Source organism: Cavia porcellus, unplaced genomic scaffold, assembly GCF_034190915.1.
Source record: "Cavia porcellus strain 051 isolate PalLab524CR breed Dunkin Hartley unplaced genomic scaffold, mCavPor4.1 scaffold_12, whole genome shotgun sequence".
Lineage (NCBI taxonomy): Eukaryota > Metazoa > Chordata > Mammalia > Rodentia > Caviidae > Cavia > Cavia porcellus.
Window position 1 is genome coordinate 58,202,398 of NW_026947495.1, and position 22,672 is coordinate 58,225,069.

At 38.6% G+C, this 22,672-nt stretch overlaps 1 protein-coding gene across 2 annotated transcripts in view; it reads left to right on the forward strand.

The window, feature by feature from the left end:
- Myo3b (myosin IIIB) overlaps positions 1-22,672 on the forward strand; it is a 448,610-nt gene that overhangs the window by 17,520 nt on the left and 408,418 nt on the right. The window contains exon 1 of one of the 2 annotated variants that reach the window (XM_063259248.1): positions 8,336-8,515. The exons of the other annotated variant lie outside the window; for it this stretch is intronic. Coding sequence (XP_063115318.1) covers positions 8,514-8,515 — 2 coding nt within the window. The 5' untranslated portion in view covers positions 8,336-8,513. Of the gene's footprint in view, positions 1-8,335; positions 8,516-22,672 lie in introns of those variants that run through there. 2 annotated transcript variants of the gene reach the window in all.

Consider the following 22,672-nt stretch of genomic DNA (forward strand, 5'->3'; position numbering starts at 1 on the left):
TATCATAAAAACTGGCATGCAGTGGGTTTTAAAGCTTCGGCACCCTGTCACCATGCAGGCAGGAGGAGCCACAGGAGTTCTATATGTGCTTTCCTTTAGTCCTTACCCCAACAAATGAAGGGGATACTATTGCGCTACTTTATAGATTTAAAAAGTTGAAGCTCAGACTGTTTAAATGCGATGGCCAGGGTCATGGAACCAGCGAGTGGAGCAGGCCAGGATTCCAACACTGGTCTCTGTTCTACCCACTCTCTGTGCTGCCTTTCCAGCATCCTGTGGCACAATCCTAAATATCAACCACAGATTTAGGAAGTAGGATCACAGAGTAATTCTCTTCCCTCAAAGATGGCCCTTCCTCATCCCTGGAACTGGCAAAATTCACCTGTGGGGATGGAAATTCGATCCATAATGTGTTCTTGAATTTAAGAGATAAGGACATGGTGGCACAGGCTTAGAATCCCTGTTGCTTGAAAAGGAGGTGGAAGGATCATGTGAGCCCAGGAATTCAAGGCCAAACTGGGCAACAATGTGAGACATTGTCACAAAGATGAACCAGCGAACAAACAAAACCACCCCCTCCCAATAATGGCTAATTTTTTCTGAAGAGTATTAATTTTGGCAGAAAAAAATACCAAGTTTTTGTTATACTCATGTAGAATCTCTATGTTATTTTCATGGCAAAAAAAAAAAAAAAGACTTTGCAGGTATAGTTATAATGAGGATCTCGAGACGGAGAGACTCCTCTGGGTTAGCTACATACGCTTGGGGTGACCACAAGCATCCTGATAAGTGAATGGAGGAGCTGAGGCTCAGAGTGGGACCTGAATATGCTGTGTTGCTGGCTTTGAACATGGAGAGAGAAGGGGCATAAACCAAGGAACGCAGGTGGAGATGCTGGAGAGCAGGGGACAGATTCTCTCCTAGCACCACCAGAAGGGACTACATAACCCTCCCCACACTTTGAATTTAGCCCAAGACCTGTTTCAGTTGTCCGACCTCCAGAACCATATGCAATTTGTGTTAATTTACAGCAGCAATTAGAAAATTAATACAGAAAGGCTAACCATTAACCAGTCCATAAATTGTCTATTTTTTTTTTTTTTGGTCCTTGAGAGAGCATATTTCATCTTCTTTTTTAATAACTTATGTCTTGATTGGGAATCTTTATGGTTAACACCAAGTTACAATATGCTTGTCTTCTTAAGATCAAAGTCCTGAACTGTCAAGGCTTTTCTAGAGAAACAGCAAGAACAAGGTCAGCTGCTTTAAAATTCATAGACTACCCAAATAACTTGGTAATTTGTTTCTTTCACTGCTACTGTGGACACTATCTGACCTGCCATTTTAATTTCCAAACTGTGTTACACTAACTCATCAATCATTTCTGTCTACCTTGAAGCAATAATCATGAGAAGAGAGGTACGTGAGTAGCTGATAAATACACACATATGTAAATTCGGCAGTGCTCTTAATATTTTCATTTTCAATATTAGTTTACTTACCGTCTTTGAATTAAGTGTGTGTATAAATGTTTAAAAGTTCATCAGGTATCTGATTACAAGAGAATATAAATAATTTAGTACTGAAAATTATCCCTCTAGAGTTTATGGAAATGGCAAGTAATATAAATTTAATATAATATAAATGAGGAATTTCAATCTTATACTATGTTGTTTTGATGATTAATCTTTTTCTCAAGAAAAGAGGTAGAGTTCCTGCCAGAAAAAGAGCACTGTGACATCTATTAGATCTTATAAATGTTTGATTTATTTCTTTTCTATTAGAGTTAATTTTGAAAGTTGGGGGGGGAATCTTGATGTGGAGAGATATGGAAAATCATTTGGTACAATGTAATGACCCAGTCGGAGTTGAAAATCTCAATTAAATTGCAAAGCTGCTCATTTATCATCAGACTTATTCAGCCGGGAACCTAATAGCTGGTCCTGTAGGATGTGTGAGGGGTTGTATAGGGCCTAGATTAATGCAAAATTAAATTTATATCTGAGTTGGCCTAGGAGTACTATTCTGAGCCACTAAGTTAGCTGACTTCTCTGAGCCTCTTTTTTTCCTATTCAGTAAGAAGCACTTCTTATCTGACGTCTCATCAATTGCTAAAATGTTGTTTGTTCCCGAATGAATAAATCATAGTTCTGCTGGCAGTTTCTCACCCTGCGAGTGGTGCTAAAGACAATGATCAATTAACACCTTTCTCAGCATGGTCCTGGAAGCTGCCTGGGTTTCAGCCATGCTTACCATGTTGCTGCATTTGGCTGAGGAATACGAGTAACCATGAATCATGGAGGACCTGCCCAGTGCTTTTGGGTGCATCATGAAAGGCTGTACAACTTGCTGAGCACCTCAGCCTTTGTGATCATTAGAAAAAAACTTGCCCTTGTTTCTGGGCAGATGTGGGTTACCAGCGTGTGGGCAGGATTCTAGCTTCTGCTTGGTCTCCTTGGCTGGGTGACTTTGGGCGATGCCAGTCCCTGTGCTATCATCTGGTTGGGGAAATAGTGCAGTTACTCTGTGTTCAGTTAGTAGAGGTCCCCTCTCACCTCACATTGTTGATTCCTCTAACAGAATCAGAGGAAGTAGAATATTTTCAATTTTAACAACTCTTGTGAGGAAACTGCCATATGGTTGTTTGCAAACTGGTTTTGGCAAATCTGTTTTTAAATATTCAAAGTGCTTATGAATTTCCTAAGTCTTGCATATAAAAGGAAGGTTGCTAAATCTCATTAATTTATCCAACAAACGTGTTGAGAACTCTTGCTAGGTGCTAGGACAACAGGCGTCGACAGTCCTGTCTGCGTGGAGAAATATCCTTGTGTGTGCTGGGGGAACAGGAATACTGCAGATCCAGATAAGGAAGTCTTGCTCTTTGCTGATACCAGGACTCACTGAGCAGGAGGCGTGGAGGCAGTGATGGAGATGGTTGCCAAGGAGACCTTTCCTGGTTGAAAATAACAGGTGTACGTTGGGTGTGGACACAGGTATCCTGACACTTAGCCTATCCATCCTTACTTGGAAAGGAAAGGAAGTTGAAAGCTTCCTCTTGAAAAGACCCCATGGGCAGTTAGAGCATGCCAGAGGTTCTAGAAGTAGGGATGCTAATTAATTAGTCTTCCTGAAAAGGCACAGCATCTCTGCTGCCACCATGAGGTAGATGCAGCCGCATCCCTGGGAGTTGTGTGTGCACAGAACGTGGGGGGTTTGACATCTACGAAAACACCTGCACTTGTCCTTTACCTAGAAGAACCAGGAATTGAAAACGGTTCCCATTCAGTGTGGTAATGTATTTAAAGTTTTTTATTTCCTTTGATCTTTTGATGTAGTCAGTGGTTAGTCTTAAGCTTTACAAATGTCAAATCCTGTTGTCCAGCAGTTGTGCATCAAAGACTTTAACCTAAAGTCATTAGGCATGTATACATAAGTGCTAAGATGTTGATTGTAATAGTTATAAATCCAGAAAAACTGGAAACAATAAAATATGGTTAACCAAATTTTGGTGTCCCATGTAGCAGAAAGATAAATGGCTGGTGGCAGTCATGTGTGGACTGGGGATGCTCGTACAGGAGGCACATGGTGCTCTACCCATCTGAACAGCACTAATTTCCCAAGAAGTCCTAATCTGGTACAGTGGAAGAGAGATGTAATGTGGAAGGAAAGATTCTTTCTTTCTTTCTTCTTTTTTTTTTTTTTTTTTTGGTCATTTTTAAGGCAGGTTTCACTATACAGTTCAGGCTGGCCTTGAATTACTGTGTAGCCCAGACTTTGAATGATCAGTGATTTTCTTGCTTCAGCCTCTTGAGTGCTGGGATTATAGGTGTGCACCACAATGCCTGGCTTGAAAAGATGTAATTTGAAAAACATCTCCTTCATTATGGTATCCATTGCTGATTTCCTATTGTCATACTATGAAATCTAGTAATGCTTTTATTCTTTGTTTAGAATGGTTTTAGTCTGTTTTGTATTATTTAATTTCAACACACATGAAGGTATGGACAGCTATTTTGAAGAAACAAGAGATATTATGGTAGCCGTTGTTGATTTTCCTATTGTTTGGCTTTGAAGATCTGTAATGCCTTCATTACTGTTTTGATCAGTTTTATACTATTTTGTTTTGTATGAATTCATTGTGTGTGATGATATAGACAACTAGAAGAAAACAAGAGACATTATGGTAGCCACTGTTGGTCTTCTTTTGTCTTGCCTTGAAATCTCACATTATTTTCTTCTGATCTGCTTTGTTCTGTTTTATTCTGTTTTGTTTTACCCTCTTTAAAATTAAAAAAAAAAAAAAGAAAGAAAAACGTCTCCTTAGGTGATTCTCATACTCTGAGAAAAAAGTACTACTATTGTAAATGATGTAGAAACCTACTAATGTACTGTTTTTTTTTAAAATAATGTTAAAAAGCAGAGTCAACATTGGTAAGACATACATATACAATGACACCCCTACACTTGCCCACATATATTTTTGGAAAAAATCTGAAGGAAGAATACTAAAACATTGAATGATTTGCCTTGGGGGGCAAGATTTTGGGTAATTTTATTTATTTAATTTTTACACTTTCTGTATTTTCCAACATCCCGCCTACCAATATGTACTACTTTATAATCAGTGAAAAAGGAATACTGTGTTCTTTAATTTAAGAGAGTGAAAAACTCAGGATATGATGGCATAAACCTGTAATTCCTGCTACCTGAGAGACTGAGGTGGAAAGACATTTGAGCCCAGGAGTTTGAGGCCAAACTGGGCAACATCATGAGACACTGTTGCAAAAAGCAAAACAGCAAACAAATCAATAAAAACAAAAAACTCGGAAAAAATTAACTATTAATTGTTTCTGAAGATATTTATTTTGGCAGAAAAACAAAATTAATAATGGCTTTTTTATTATCATTTGGTCTCTCAGTTACTCAGTTCTGGAAAGCCCAATCTTTTGGTTTAAGGTAAAACCAAAGTCACACAGTACTGACCCTCACAGGATCAATGCCTAAGAATGACATGAGATTTAGTTATTTCCAAATCAACTTCTGCTCTGAATTTTTAGAGAGCCAAATAGTTGTACAAACAGCAAGAGCCTTCTGGATCAGCACGACCATTAATCATAATGGAGTTAGAAATGTCCAGGGCATTAGTATAGCACTCTTCTGGGTGTGCCTGAGTGGATCATGGACTCATGACCTTGGGTACTATGTATATAATCCCTGGCCCTTTCTGGCGCTGTTTCCTTGTTCTGCTTCCTGATGTTTTTTTTCTGCTGTGATGTTTCTGCCATAGGGCCAGATGACCATGAACTGGATCCCCTGAAACTGTGAGCTGTATCGAATCCTTCCTGCATTAAGCTGTGTGTGTCCAAGATTGTGTCCCAGCGATGGAAAAGCTGACTAATACACCTAGTGACACACATAGAAATACTGGGGCAGATGTATGTGTCACCATCTGTGGGGAAAACTGGATTCCCTTAATTTTTCCTAATAAATTCAAGAGGACAGGAGTTGTCCATGGGCTGAGATTTAGAGCTGGAGAGCAATAAGCTGTGGTAGATCACTGGACCTGGTTGGTTTCTAGACCTGCACATAACACTTAATCCCTTCTCCTTTTCAGTGAAACAAAGGCAGGAGGGCCAACCCTTCTTACCTTCCAGGATTTCTGTAAGAATTAGGTGAGACAGCGTTTGCAAGAGTGTTGAGAAAACGACATAATATGCTTGCATGGGGTTTTATTATTTTTTAATGATAAACCATCTCGGAGCTTTAATACGCTGACCCTTAAGGGGCCTGTTGTTTTGGGCTTTTAGAGCATGATGTACTTCTCTTTTGTAGCACTCGTGCTGTATGCCCAGGGACAAAGAATCTGCTTTGTGTCACAGGATTTGCCACTCTTTGGCACTGCTGAATGCTGGCAGAATGGATCACACTGTACTCTGGCTAGGGGTATGCTAGAAGCATTAATTTAAAAATACTGATTGCAAAGTATTTCAACATAGCCTTATCAAAACTATGATTAGGGAGGTAATCTGATAATAGTATAGTAGTTTTATAATATTCAGTATGCTGGGTGATGTTTTTTTTTTTATGTAGATAGAAGTATAAAATATAGGAAAAAATCCTCAGGGAATACGACCCACATCAAAACTATAATCATTACTCTGTCTCTCTCCCTTCAGCCATTCTTTCTTTGTATCCTTTCAGATATAAGTGAGCTCTGTATGTGCCTAGTACCATGCCCACTGACATACATTTATCATAAAACAGGAGAACTCTAAATTCACACAGTTAAAAAATTTCATACTGAATACATTTCTTGCTTTGCTTTTCAATGGTGACTCTACTCAGGGCAGGCCTAATATCCAGAGGGCCTGTTTCTACCATTAGAATTTACTTTTTTTAAAGTACCAGTTGATGACTTTGGATAAATTTTTATTTAACTTAGAATGTCATTTGGAATTGAGGGATAAAACCCATGAAATGAGAATGTGGAGATTAAAATAGAGCAGAAAATGGATTACTTGGTTCTGCCAAAAATGCATCTGTTTAGAATAATATGTAATAGGATGTTCTTTGGAAAAATTGTCAAGAAAAAAACCCCAAAAGTTAGCTCTGTTTTTTTTTTTTTACCTTCCTTTGCAATTTTTGGTCACTGATGGCTAGTACTCCATAAAGAGATAAAGCACTTTACTAGTTTCAAATTATTTGCAGTAATAATTTAAAAGTTTAAAAGCACATCAACATACTTATGAATAACTATAATGATGAAATTCTAGCTCTTTGAGATTTTTGTTTGTTTGTTTCATTTTGATATTTTGTTTTGTGGTACTGGAGATCGAACCTTAGGCCTTGTGCATGCAAGGCAAGAGCTCTACCACTGAGCCACATCCCCAGCCTCTGTTTCTAGCTCTTTGGAAAATGAATCTTATACACAAATTTCCTAGATATGTTAATTACCTGTATTATATGAATAAATCACATTCATTCATCCAGTTGCTTATTTCTTTTAAACTTATACAGTTACCTGCCAGACTATGTATTTGCATCCACTGTGCATCACTTTCATTTCTCCTGAGCTCTGCCTCTTGTCAGACAGCTGAAGCATTAGTTATTATAGTAGCAGGAACCCTCCTGTAAACTGTACATGTGAAGGATCTAGGGTGCATGCTCCTTTTAAGAATCTAATACCTGAAGGTCTGAGGTGGAGCTGATGCCATGATGCTAGCACTGGGGAGCAGCTGCAGATACAGATTAGCATTACCTTAGAGGTTTGACTATACAGAGACCATAATAATTCAAATGCTTACAGACTCTTATCAAAACCCTGTCAGTGATTGACAAGTAACGATTAGTTGCACTTCATAGCAGACATTATAGTGGCAAGTGTGCTGCTGTATTTCAGTTGTCAGCTGCATTTGGTGCCTGGCTTTCAATCAGAATCCAACCCTTACTTTAGTCCTCATATGGTCATTATTTTATTAATGACTTTCATCTGTGCCTAAGTGCATGATATATGTAAAGTGCTTAAGTCATCCCGAAACCATCTCCAACCCCAAGCATGGAAAAATTGTCTTCCATGAAATGGATCCTTGGTGCCAAAAAGGTTAGGACCACTGTTCTAAATCAAATTCTTATTTTCTGCATCCCCTGCATGATGTTTCTTGACTCTGAATTTCCCTCCTGTCTCACCCACAATAATCCTCTTGATTTCCTCCTTTGAAATCCTACCTAGCTTTACCCACTGCAGGAAGTTCTTCAACTCAAGTTTTGATCCTGGACTGAAACCACTCTTCCTCAGATTTACGGACCCAGTGGATGATACACTGTTTGGCTCTTGTTGCCTGCTGTTTTTTGGCTGTCCTTCATGGGCCTACACATTGTGCTTGTTGGTAATGAGGGAAGCTCCCTGAAGATAAACAGGCCCTGCTTCCTGTTCCTTACTTCCCTTATACAACCAGACACCCTAAAAAACCCAGTTAGTCAAATTTCCTGGGGAATATAGATCAGAAACTCATCTTTTCCCCTGGTATATCTGCGGCTCATAAAAGTGAGCCCAACTGCAATATACAATGTTGTTAGGTTGGAAAAAGATGATGTATTTTGAGTGAGAAGCACCTGGAGTGAAGGACCATTGAAACCTGGAGTTGTGGAGTGTGTCAAATATCCTGCAGTCGGGACTCATGGGAAAGTTCTTGAATGTGCCATGTGTGCTGGTAGGAGACAATAAACAGATCAGGTCAACTCACTCCCAATTAGCATCACATTAATCTTGGCTAGTAGGGAAGCAAAGCTGCCAAGATTTGGGGGATTTATCAGCCCCTCCCACAGTGGTCACATGAGGTTAACACCACTTGGAATCTGAGTGGAAAGAAAGTCCTTTCCTGACAATGTCATACATGCTGGTCAAGGAAATCCTCAAAGTCAACATTTTCTGGGCCTGAAATGTTCCACTTTGTTTTTTTTTAAGGAATGAAAATCCAGTCTCACATAAGCCGGATTCAGAAAATAGGTCATCAATGTGAGTTGCAGTTATTTTCCTTGCAGCTTTGTTCTGTGCTTGCTTTAGATTGCTTTTCTGCAGTGGGCAGACACAGCTGTCTTGGCTGGTGGGCAGTCAAGGGGGGTGATAGCCACACTAGTGGCCTTGGGACCCTGTCATGCATCACCTAGATTCCCAAGTCCTCACAGCTAGCATCTGTCTTTTCTTTGGACTGTAAGACTTTCATTACAGCTGTAGGAGAAATACCTGTCTTAGATACTGATTTCTTCTCCCTCTCTCTCACGCACACACAGATACACACACACACACACACACACACACACACACACACACAGCATAGTTCACAGCCACTTGATTGCCACCTGCAGTTTATAATAGAAAGGACCTGTGGGATTATATGCCACTTTATTTTTGTGCAGAATTTCTCAGCTTGAGGCCAAATAGAAGGGTATTAGTCATCAGTAATTTGCAGTTTTTAAAAATACATTTCACTCAGAGAGGTTTAAGGCAGTTAAAACTAAGATTTCTCAGCACTAAAAATCTGAAATCTTAATCATTGTCACAGTTGTGGGCATGTATTTTTCCTAGTGACTGCAGCATCATGACTGATTTGCGAATTCGATTAACATGACAATTTGAACAGTATCAGACAAATTCTGTCATACCATGATTCATTCTTTCTTGCTTGTTTGCTTTCTTTCTGTTTATTTAAGAGAAAAAAAGACGCAAAAGAAAAACAAAAAGCAAAAGAGACAAACAACAGGAAGCCCAAAACAATAATAGTACAAGTTTTCAAAATAAGATGATAGGATTTAACAATAGTTGTAATATTGCATATCGTTACCTTCAAAAAGATTGCTTAGATTACCAGATATAGACATGCAATATTTATTTTAGATTTTGGATTGTATTTGCTCTTTCAGTTTCTTACACAAGGGAGATAATGTGAGTTTGATTTATTTCACTTATGAGTATGGTCTCAAGTTGCATCCATTTACTTATAAAAGTCTCCGTGTAATCTTTCTTTATAGCTGAGTAGTACTCCATTGTATAAAAATACCACTTTTTATCCATTCTTTGATGAGCACTTGGATTGTTTCCAAGATCTGGCTATTACAAGTTGTGCTGCTATAGACATGGATGCACATATATCACTGTGGTATGATGTTTTTCATTCTTCTGGGAAAATGCCTAGATGTGGGATAGCTGGATCAAGTGGAATCTCTAATCCTAGCTTTTTGAGTAATCTCCACACTGATTTCCACAGTGGTTGCACCAGCCTACATTCCCAACAGTGAGGAAGAGTTCCTTTTCCCCACAGTTCCTCTAGCATTTGTTATTGGTTGATTTCTTGATCTTGACCATTTTTTCTGGAGTGAAATGGAATCTTTGTGTTGTTTTAATTTGCATTTCTCAAATGACCAAAGGTGCTGAACATTTTTCATATGTTTATTTGCCATTTGTATTTCTTCAGCTGGAAAGTGTATATTCATCTCAGATGTCCATTCTTGGATTGGGTCTTTGAATTTTGGGGGCCTGATTTTTTAAAATTCTTTATAAGTTCTAAATAGAAGTTGACTAAGTTGACAGTTGACTAAGATATTTTTCCAATTCATGGGTTTTCTTTTCACTCTGTTGGAAATTTCTTTTCACTCTGTTGGAAATTTCTTTTGACATGTGAAAGCTTTTTAGTAAGATGAGATCCTAGTTGATTCTGGGAAGTATTTCCTGCACAGTTTGATTTTTGTTTATGAACTCTCTGCCTACCTTTATGTCATCAAGATTTCTACCTACTTTGTTTTCCAGCAGATTTAATGTTTCTGTTTTAATATTTAGATGTTTGACTTTAGTTTAGTGCATGGTGCTAGGCATGGGTCTAGTTTTAGTTTCTGGTATATGGAAAGCCAGTTTTTCTAGTACCACTTATTAAAGAGGCTATCTTTCTTCTAGTGAACATGTTTGGCCCCTTTGTCAAAGATGAGGTGGCTGAATGTGTTTGTAGTTGTGGCCATATCTTCTAATCTATTCCATTGATCTGCAGGCCTGTTTTTATTCCAGTAACATGCTGCTTTTATCAGAGTAGCTTTGTGACTAATTTCAAGACAGAGATTGTGATACCTCCTGCCTTGCCTTTGTTCCCCAGAATTGCCTCTGATATTCTAGCTCTCTTCTGGTTGCAGCTAAATTTTAGGTACAATTTCTCTAGATCTGTGAAGTATGCTAATGGTATTTTGATTGGAATAGCTTTAAGTCTGTATAACAATTTTAAGAGAATGGCCATTTTCACAATGTTTGTTTTTTCCTAATCATGAACAGCGAATGTCTTTCCATTTTCTGAAATTTTCTTTGATTTCTTTTTTCAGAGTAATGTAAATTTCAATGTATAGATGTTTTACTTCCTTTGTTAGATTGATTCTTAAGTATTTCATTTTTTGGAAGTAAAGAATGTGATTTCCCTTATTTCTGAGTTTGTTGTTTGTGTACAAGAATGCTATTGATTTTTGAGTGTTGACTTTGTATCCAGCTACATTACTGAATTTGGTTATCACATCTAGAAATCTTTGGAGAGTTTAGGGGGGTCTTCTACGTAGAGTATCATATTACCTGCAAATAATGATAATTTAACTTCTTTCTTTCCTATCTTTGTTCCTTTTATTTCTCTCTCTTGTCTAATTGGTCTGGCTAATGTTTCCAGAAATATTGAATAGGAATGCTGATAATGGACATCCTTATTTTGTTCCTGATTTTAGGTCGAAAGTTTTCAGTTTTTTCCCATTTAATAAGATGTTGGCTGTTGATTTATCATATATGGCCTTTATCAGGTTGTGACAAAACCCATCTATTTTGATTTTCTGTAGGATTTTTTAAATCATGAATTAGTGTTGGATTTTTGTTGAAAGCTAACTCTGCATTTATTGAGATGAGCATGTGATTCTTATCTCTGGCTCTGTTGATATGGTGTATTATGTTTATTGATTTGTGTATGTTGAACCATCCCTGCATCCTGGGATGAATCTCACTTGATCATGGTATATAATCTTCTTGATGATTTGTTGCATTCTATTTGCCAGTATTTTATTTAGGATTTTTGCATGTATGTTCATTAGGGAGATTGGCCTCTAATTCTCTTTTTTGGTTAGATCTTTCTCTGGTTTTGGTATTAGGGTATTACTTGCTTCTAGGAATGAGTTGGGGAGACTTGCTTCCCTTTCAATTTCACTGAAGAGTTTGAGGAGTGTTGGCATTAAGCTTCCCTAAATTTCTTATAGAATTTAGCAGTGAATCCATCAGGACCTGAGCTTTTCTTTGTTGGTAAGGTTCTAATTATGTTTTAGAAATTGGGATATTTAGCAGTTTTACATCTTCTTGATTCAGCTTTGTTCATATGTTTCTCCATTTCTTCTGTGTTATCGAGCTTATGAGAGTAAAAGTTTTTGAATTAGGTATTGATGATCTTCTGTCTTTGTGATTTCACTATTTTCATTTCTTATAGTGTAGATTGAGTTTTTTCTTTCTTCTTTTTGATGAAGTTGGCTAGGCGTTTATCAATTTTATTTATTCTTTCAAAGAACCAACTCTATTATTTGTTAATTTTTTGTATTGTTTTCCTAGTTTCAATTGCATTAATTTGTGCTCTGATCTTTATAATTTCCTGCCTTTTTTGGGGCTTTGGGCTTGACTTGCTGTTCTTTTTGTAGAATTTTGAGGTGCAGCATTAGGTTGTTTATTTGTATTCTTTCCATTTTCCTGATATGAGAGTTTATAGCTATAAATTTCCCTCTGAAGACTGCTTTCATTGTGTCCCATGGTTTCTGGTAAGTTGTATTTGCATTTTTGTTTGATTGTAGACATTGTTTAATTTCTTCTGTGAACCACTGATTGTTTTGGAGAGTGTTATTTAATTTACATGTGTTTATGGGGTTCTTACGAGATTTTGTCATTAATTTCCAATTTTATTGTGCTATGGTCAGATAATACTCATAGGATAATTGCAATTCCTTTGCATTTACTTAAGCATGTTCTGTGGGCTAGTATGTGGCCTATTTTAGAGAATGACCCATGTGCAGCTGAGAAGAGTGTGCATTCTGATGTTGTTGAATAGAACATTCACTGTACACATCTACTAGGTCCATTTGTTCATAAGTTTGATTCAGTTCTGTTATTTCTTTGCTGATTTTTTGTTTGGTTCATGTGTCTCTTTGTGACACTGGAGTGTTAATTTCTCCCATTATAACTGTATTATTGCTTATTTGATTTTTTCATGTCCATCAAGATTTGTCTTACATAGGTCAGTGCTCCCATATTTGGTACATATGTATTTATGATTGTAACATCTTCAAGTTTTTTCCTAACAAATATGTAGTGACCTTTTTTTATCTGTTTTGGTCATACTTGGTTTAAAGTTCATGTCATCTGCAAACAGAATAGCTATCTCATGTTTTTCTGGGTTCTTATTACATGTTTTCTATCCTTTGACTTTTAGTCTATGAATTTCCTTTTGAGTTAAATGTGTTTCTTGTACACAGCATATTGTTGGATTTTGTTTTTTAATCTACTCTGCCAGTTTGTTTCTTTTTGTTGGTGAGTTGAGACTATTTACATTGATGGATATAACTGATATATACTGACTTGTCCCTGTCATATTATCTTTATGTTGTTGGTTTTTTACTTTTTCTGTTTAATTATTTTCCCAGCTTAGTGGTTTCCTTCAGCTATTGTTCTTGGAATTGTAGTTATCTTTATTGCTGTCTAGAGGATCTTTCAGTACTCTTTGTAGTGTTGGTTTGGTGGTCATGAATTTCTTCAGTTTTTCTTTGTCATGGAAGTATCTTATCTCTCCATCAATTTTCAAAGATAGTTTTTCAGGGTACATCAATCTGGGTTATAGGTTGTTTTCTTTCAGGACTTGAAATACTTCAAGTTCTTCTTGACTTCAAGGTTTGTGTTGAGAAGTCTTCAGTGATTCTGATAGGCTTTTCTTCATAGGATCTATTTCTTTTCTCTGACAGCTTTTAATATTCTGTTCTTGTGCTGAATTTCAAAGATCCTAATTATTGTATGTTTGTGTGAAGATTTATTGTGGTTATAGCTAATTGGGTTCTGTATGCCTCACTTATCTGTATATCAGATTCTTTTCTTGTGTTTGGAAAATTTTCTGCTATTATTTCTGTAAATAGTCATATCATTTGTGTTGACTCTTGCTTTTTCATTAATACCTATCAGTCTTATATCATTTCTCTTTGCATCATCTTGCAGCTGATGAATTGTTTCCTGGTTCCTTGTTGTTTTTAAAAGATCCTTTCTTTCATGATCATAAGCTTCCATCCTGTCTTTGGGTCTGAGAGCCTATTTTCAGCTTCATTCAAGCGGTTTTACCGTCAGTGGAATTTTAAATTTCCTGTATATCCCTTTGAATCTGTTTCATGTATTCTAATTCTGTCTTATATTGTTCATTCAGGGTTCTCATCATTTTCTTATGTTCCTCTATTTTTTAATCTAGATCTTCTTTAGATACACTCAACATGCCTTTCATGATGTTTGTCATTTTTTTTAATCTGGAAGATTATTTCTAATCTGATTTCCTTATAGAGTTGTTTCATTACTTCAGTTGCTATCATTTCAGAAAGTTTAGTTGTGTGATTTCTAGTGTTGTTCATTTCATTGTCTCCTGGGTTTATTCTCAGTGGGCTGGAGGACTGAGACTGCATCTTGCTCTTTTGTTTGTCATATTCCTCTGGGATCTGTATGGCTGGCCAGGCACCCTCCTGATGGATTACACAGGAACACTGCAGAGTTTTGATCCTCCAGTATCCATGTGGCTAGCTAGCATGTACCCCTGAACTATGGTGCCAGAGCCTTGCACTATGAAGGGCAGAGCTCAAAATCTTCAGGATCTGTTGGTTAGGCTGGTCATTCCCTGATGGATGGCTCTGGGCTGGGCAGGGCTTTGTACCTCTTTGACTTGTGAGGCTTGCTGGGCATTCCATCAATGGATTGCACTGGGAAACTGGGCTGGGCAAAGTTCAGATTCTCTGTGCAGCTAATTGGGATACATGCCAGGAGTGTGGCACTGAGGACTTGTACCTGGCTGGGTGGCATTCACAACCTCCAGCACCTAAGTGGCTAGCCAGGACACACCCCTGGAGTGTGGCACTGGGCCTTGTTCTTGACTAGGCTGTGCTTCTTTCTTCCTGTCAGCATTTGTATATGTTTAAAGTTTAAAATCCATAGAACAAGGAACATAGAGAAAGGAACTTGGATATCAAGGTAGGGATCATTGTCTCTAGAGTTCTGGGGTACTGTAGGCTTTTTCTAGAGATTCTTCCTAGGTTCTTATTGTCCTGAACAGAGAACTAGATAAATGAAAAAGATAGTGAGGTTTAACATTTATTATAGGTAAGAAAAATATGCTCTATAGAATATAAGAGAATTAAAGGTAAGAAAATAAACACAACCTGTAGGGTGATTGGGCCACTGAGAAAGAGATCATAGTGGCTATAAAGCTAACGGTGGCGGTCTTTTGTAGCCTCCATTCTTGAGGCTGACATCAAATCGAGGCTGTCCTAAAAAAAAAAACCTACTTGATTATATACCAGAAAAATTAAAGATAGAACTTTATCGGTACCAGTTGCAGGGATTAGGAACTGCTTTTCTGCACATGCCTTAGGTCTCTATGATTGACAGGTCATGCCCACATGCCCAGATGGCTGGCCATGCCCTAATCTCTTGCCTCAATTGGAATGACCTATGAAACTGCCAAATGTCATTGCATGAGTATCTTCCCTGGAGATGGTCAAGGTCAACGGCACTAGTTTGAACAAGCACAATGCAGGGTGCCTGAAGCAAACCTGGGGAAGCAGTAGCAGTTCACTTTTCAGATGAGGAAACTGAGGACCAAAGAAGAGGAGAGATTTTGAAGTGTGCCAGGATTGCAGAAGTACAAGCCTGTGGCTCAAGTGTAGTCTCCTGACTTCCAGCTTGGTATATTTCCTTCCCTACAAAAAGAAGTTTCTTGCCTTTCCAGCTCCAGAACTAGCCTGGAGCTATGTGCTTATCTGCTTTTTATCCGCAGCAGCCGCCTGCTTCCGTATGGAAGGAGGGAACCTTTGCTTTAGGGTTGTGGGCTCTTCCTGCTTTCATTGCCTCTCTTGTCACAGAGGTCCTGTAAACTCTTCCTGATTCTGTCCAATCTGTCAACTCAACTCTAAAAGTACATTCTTGACCCAAGCACCTGTCATCACCACCACCCAGGGCACCCAAAGTCTCCATAGGAGCCAGCTGAGTGAATTAGAAATAAATGCCTCTGCTGCAGGGAGATGTTGGCTCCAGGGTAGGACACAGGCAATAGTCTTCCTCCTCACAGTTACTCGACCATATAGTAGCTTGGTCCTAACTGGACCCCATTTAGCACTCTCACCCTCTTGGGGTCCTTGATAAATAAGAGGGTTCTAGAAACTTTGTTAGAGGACCAGATCGAAAAGAAGACATGGAAATGCCTTGAAATCCTGGAATTGAGTGGGGGAATTGAGTGGGGAATGGCTCTGAGCAAGGGATCTGCACAGGTATGGCCCATGGGCTGGAGTCTGCTTGGTGTGCGGTGGACACAAGTGCAATGGAAGCAAGGTGAAGAGAAGGGCAGAGGGAGAAAGCAGCCAGGTCTGAAGGGCCTTGTGGGCCATGATGGGAGAAGCTTGGGTCCTATTTTATATGCAATGGCATTTTATAGAAGTTTCAAAGGATTCCAATGATAGCTATGTGGATGGACCACGAAGGGTAAGGACAAGAAGCTGGGAACAGACAAGGAGGCTGTGGCAGTGGTCCAGGTGGGAGAGGTGTGTGGCTTGGGCAGGTACTGAGCAGCCGGGGTGCCATGTGGGTGGCTGCAGCCTGTGCATTGCTGTGGGGCCTGGCTGAGGCAGGGAGTGGTCCCAAGTCCAGCATAGGCTCTACTTGTCAAGCCTGCACCTTGCATGGGGCTGCATCTCCCTGCAGTAGGGCACTTTTTTTCTAATTTGTTCAGATGGCTTCTTCGGGAGATTCATGTAGCTCTGGGTGGCAGTGATGACAGGTACATGGATCAGGAATATGTTTTTAGAATAGAGCTGACAGAAATTACTGTCTACATGAAGGTTAATTAGTTACATATTTGTGAAGGAATTTGGAAGTTGTTAGAATGAGTTCTTATTATACATTTGATTGTTCTCTCTAGTTTCCTTGGACAGTCTTCTGTGACCAAATCGTGACATCTGCCTTGATCTATGGTATGGCTTGGTGACTTTCCACTCTGGAGCGTTTGATTTCTCCACAGAATAGGATTCTTTCACTAATAAAAGCAAGGATTTTATAGAATGGATTCTTTTTATTAATGCTTTTTTCAGTTGTGGATCTTGTAAAATTTAGTCATTTCCACAAATGAAATCTATTTTTAGGTAGTTAAATGAGACTTTGTAATCTGCAGAAGTTATTTTGCAAAAATTAGGAGACCAAAGTGACAAATAGCTTTATCACCTGCTCATGAAAATTATGACTTTTATCTGGCTTTTCTATAAACTGTTAAAAAATTGTACAGCCCTTCCACTTATTTTTCTTTATCAGCTCTGTGGGCTCAGGAAGCGCCAAAGCTCAGAGCCACATCCCCAGCTGAGCCACAGCCCTGGGTTCAGCTGCATGAGCTGCAGCTTGGGGGCAGGGTTGATGATGCTTCTCAGGTATCATTTAGGATCCCTTGTGTACAGTTCAAAGACGATGTGGTCCAAATCCTGGCCACTCTCTCCACATCCTCACCTAGAGCCTCCCAGTCTGACAGCCCTCCGTACAGTTCCCCTTTCTTAACCCTCCTCCTTACCCGCTCAAGAGCATTTAGCTCCAGTGCAGCTCCCTTCTCAAAACTCGCTGGCCCATCTGCTCTTTCTTTCTCTCCCTGAAAGCCCTCCTCTGGCTCCTCATCTAAACCCCACAGCCCCTACCTGAGAGCCCTCCCACATTCTACCCTGGGAGCCCATTGGACTTGTGTGGGTTCCCTTGTACCTCCTCTCCCCTAAGCTCCAGTTCTGTTTTCTTGTTGCATCTCATCTGTTTTCCACTGGAACCTCCAACCCCAAAAGTCCCAAACTGATGTCAGTCCTCACTTCCTGGGTCTCTTCCAGGGATCCCCTGTTCTGTCAGTCTTCTAATTATTCAGGATTAGCATTTTTACTGTAGATTTTGACTCTATTTTCCCCTTTGATCTCTATACCCTTTGTTACTCCCTTGTCTGTTGATTTTTACTGGTGGTATTTCTCTCCCAGGTATCACCGCCACTCTCTTCCTAAGACTTACACATTAGCATAAGGCCTATATCTGTAACTACAACCCACAGTCACCTCTTGATTCACCTTCTAGTGAGGGCCATCTTTGTAATTCATCCTTACACACTCCTGCCAAGTTAGTCTTCCTAAGGTTGTTATTTTATTCAGAAACTTCTATAGCTTTGTACTTGCTAATGATACTAATGAACATTTGTTGAGTGTTCTCTATGAACCAAAAGTAGGTATAAGATGCTGGCATATGTTTACTCCATTAAGTCATAGTATAACTTCATAGAGAAAACATTCTTATTGTTCATTTTTACAGAGAAAAAAATCCCTGAGGCACAAAGAGGATAAGTGGCTTGCTTATAAACTAAGTTTGAATACTTAAAAAGAGTAGTCAAGGTTTCTAAAATTCAGTCCCTGCTCTAGTAAGTCAATATTTATTGAGCATTTATAGACTTAATATTCTATATTGTTTATGGACCAAAACAACAATAAGGAAACAAATAGATATGCAAGTAATATTACTAATAGCAATCAGTGCTATAATGAAATAAATGAGATTGTATGAAAAATAATAACAGGGAAGTCTGCTGTTCCCAGACTTTAACTCATCTTTATTGTGCTTCTTAAAGTAGAAGGGGCAGTGGTAGTGGTGGGAGTGGAAAACAACTGCTTTAGGGTCCCTTAGTGGGAGAAAATACCAACTCCTCCACTGCTATTGACTCAGAAGTGAGAGAATGCTAAATAAGCTGCGGGGAGTTTTATGAGAGCTGCTCAGTTTCCCTAAACTTGCCCATCCGCGGCTCGCATTTGTTTCCTCTGCCTACTTCTGCCTTCTCAGTTTAGTTTCCCCTTTAGGGAAGGAGCTGCCACCCCTGGATTCTTCTAGCCCGAGGGACTGCCTTCCTTTCTGCTTTCTTTTGGTGGGAAGTAGATAGTGGAGACTGAATTTAGGCCTTCACATTGAACTATGTCCCTGCCCACTTTTTATTTTTTATTTTGAGACAGACTCCCTAAGTCTCTAAATTGCCCAGGCTAGGCTTGAGCTTTGGATCTTCTTGCCTGAGTTTCCCAGAGCGATGGATTAGGGATATGCATCACCACATCCAGCTTGTTCTTTCCTTATGGGATATTTATTACTGTCTATTTTGTAGTGCAGTAACTCCCCAGTGAAGTGTCATGAATGACATAGGCTACTACATGAGGGTTTTCTGAACACGAGGACTATGATAGTGACTTGGTCTGAAAACAGAGATGACTACTAATAACTCATGATAGCATATATGAATGATAACATATATGGCATGGATACAGAAAATGGAGGGATGGGTGATATCTCAGGTGAGACGGTGCATGATGGCATGAGATTTCATCTTGCTACTCAGCATGGCATGCTATTTAAAATTTACAAACTTTTTATGTTTAGAATTTTCCATTTAACGTATTTGGACTGCAGTTCATGGAGGGTAACTACAACCAAGGAAGGCAAAAATGTGATCTTGGGCTGGAGCTTGGGAGAAGAAATTGTGCTGTAGAGAGACAGCCATCTGCCAAGACATGATGGTTAAATCTCAGGTAGAGATGATATGTTTAGAAGCTAAGCGGAAGACTGAACGCAGGCTTTGGCTGAATGTTCACATTCATGGGGAGAACAGAATCTGATGCAGGCAGTAGAGATGCAGGAAAGGAACCAAGAAAGTAAGTTGCAAAGCAAATATGGGGGTGGGAATGTTTAAGAAAGACAGAGCCACTAAACAATGGCTAATGCTGTGGGTGGGTGATAACAAGGACTAAGTAGGGGCTGAATTTTATGACTGAGAGAAACATTTAAAACAGCAACTGGGGCTGGGGATTTAGCTCAGCGGCATAAGCACCTGCCTTGCAAACAGGCGGTCGTGAGTTCGATCCCTGGTACCAAAAAAATAAAAATAAAAAAAACCCCAGCAATTTAATAGAGTGATTGTGCTAAAAGTTAGATCTTCTGCCTTGTAAAACAGAAACATAGCTCTGTGTTTGTCTGCAGTGATGTTTGAAGTTAAGAGTGACTGTTTTTGGATGAGGGTATTGTGTAACTTGTAATACTTGTATTTCTCTTTATTTTCTTCATACTGTATGAAACTATAACTTTTTTTCTCATGAGGAAAACGTCACTGGTTTTTAAAGTGTTGGTATTTATTCCCTTACAGAGCATTTATAGAGCATTTATGGAATGGGTATGTCTACTGGGTAGAAAAACCATTACTAAGTAAGGCGTGACCTCTTCTCACTGGTACAGAAGATCAGTGTGTGAATGAATGAACACTGGGTAATAAATAACAGCTAGAAAAAGAGTTCCTGATCAGTGAGACCTTAAAGATCACTTGCAGGGGGAAATTAGGAAGGCTCCTAGAAGAGATGCTGTTGTGCAATACAGCAGGCCCTGTCTGGCAGTGTGCAGAAGGTTGTGAAAAATCCAGTTCCTACTCTTTACCGGTGCAATTGCTTATATAGTATTGGTTTGGAATTATTTCTGGTTTGCTTATAGTTGTGTGGTATGTGTTTTATTATTTTGTGTTTCTCTGGGTGTTTATTATATTTATTATTTGTCTAAATTTCTTCTGTTCGATTTTCTGCTTTCTTTTTTCTCAAGGCTGCTCTCTAGGTTTGGAAGCAATCTTCTGCAACTTGTGATTCAGACACAACACTGTAGATCTGGAAGGAACAGTCTCAGTCATGTGCTCAGAAATGGAAATGCTCTCATAAATTTTGAGTATGAAATGTTGCAGAACAGGTTTCTACTTAGATCCCACTCACCAGGCTTGGCTACCTGCAGAAGTTCACGGGGAATGGGGGGGTGGGGTAGCTTGCTTCTTTCAGCACGGTAAGGCTGCGCTTCCTGAGGGACCAGCTTAGGATATTCCACAAGGGCGCGGGCCAGGCCCATTCTACAGCTTTGAGGGACTAAATCAGCTTGTGAGACACTCGAATCAGATCATGAAATGGCAGTTTCTGAGAAGGATGCAGTAGGAAATTTTATGGATTCCAAGGACTGACAACAAAGCTTGGCCAACATCACAGGGCCTGGGTGTAGGATTCGTAGCAAACCCGCCAGTCCTCTGTGTCTTGCATTCCAGAATGTGGTTCTTTCTGCTTCTTGCGTCTCTTTGTCTCTGCCTTTTCTTCTCAGAGTGCACTTCTGCTGCTTCCTGTGGTTTCTGCTGGCCTGTGACTTCAGCGCCAAGCTGGACTGGAATCATTTCCTCCTAGAGTCTCTTACTCACATTTGCTATTTTTTAGATTTGTTTAAAATAGAATAATATGTATATCAGCAAAAATATGGCCTGTATAGAAAGGTATGCATTTTAATAATTATATTTAGATCAGTTTTTTACAACATTTTAAACTCCTTGTATTTATTTTTCCCTAAAACTTAGGAGTTTCTGTGGGGCCTGGGTTGACAGCTCAGTGGTAGAGTTTGTACTTACTTGTGGTGGCCTTTGGTTTGAGCGCAGTAGCCAAACTGAGCCAAAGCAAAGCAAAGCAAAGCGAAACAAACCAAACCGACAAAAACGTTCTGTGTAATCCTTTTGATATATGCATTTAAATGGTTGTTTATGGGAATATTCTTTTATATACTAAAAGTTATCATAAACACTTTAGCTGACATACTTGTTTATACTATATTAGTTGACATGTTTAAGAAACAAAATTTATCTTCTTTTTTTGTTAGTGGTTACACATGGCTAGATGGCATTTCATTTTGTGTAATTATTATAACTTATTAGATAATTAGGTTGTTACTAGAAAATAAGAATTATATTTGTTACATGATTCACACCGTGTTAATTTTTGCATGTGGCCTAAGAACATAGTTTCATATTGCTGTACAATGTTTTCAGCACTATTTGCCAAAAGGTTTTCCTTCCTGATATATAGAAATACAATTGGTATTGAATATTGATCTTTTATTCTGTACTTTTGTTAAAATCTTTAATTAGCTCTTGTAAATTAGCTCTTGTAGTTTTTGAAATAAATTTCATTAGATTTTTACAGGCAATCATGCCCTCTGTGGATAAGCTCCATTGTGCTTTATTCTTCAGTTTGGACAGCAATGATTATTTTTTCTTGTGTTATTACACTGCCCTGCCACGATATGAATGGAAGTGATAAAGAGGCACATTCTTCCCTTGGTCCTGATCTTCAAGTGAAACAACAAAATGTGATGTGAACCGTAGGCTTTCTTCGACATTTGTATCGTGAAAGACATTTCCTTCTATTTCTAGTCTGTTGACAGTTGCTTTTAAAATTCTGAATGGAGGTTGAGTTTTTTCAAGCCCTTTTTCTGCTTGAGATGCTTCATTGAGATGATCCAATGGTTTTTCTTTTAGCTTGTTTATATGATTAATTTTGGTATGCTTTTTTGATTATACACATAGGGTAAATGCTTATAGAATTATAAAACTGGAGACGAAGGATATGGGCATTTGGATGATTCTGACTAGTTAATCCTCAAAGAGATTATGTCAGTTCATATGATCTCTCCTGTTGCCTCTGTGCTGACTTCTCTAAATCCTTCCCCACACCAAATATTGTCCAACTTTAAAAATCTTGTCAGTTGGATAGGAGATAACGGTATCTCAGTATTTTGATTTGTACTTTAAAAACTTATTATGGAGATTTAGCATTTTTCAATATACATTTGAATTTTTTAATCCTATCAGGTTGTTTCTTTTTGTCTTCCTATTGCATATACTTTTGATAAAATAAAACAATCTGGAGGCAAAAATGTTTTTTTAGTTTTTGGAAAAATATTAGTATTTAAGCAAACTTTTTTAAAAGCATTTTTGGTTGTAGAGAAGATTTTATGTAGTTACATTTATCAATTATTTTGGATTTTACATTT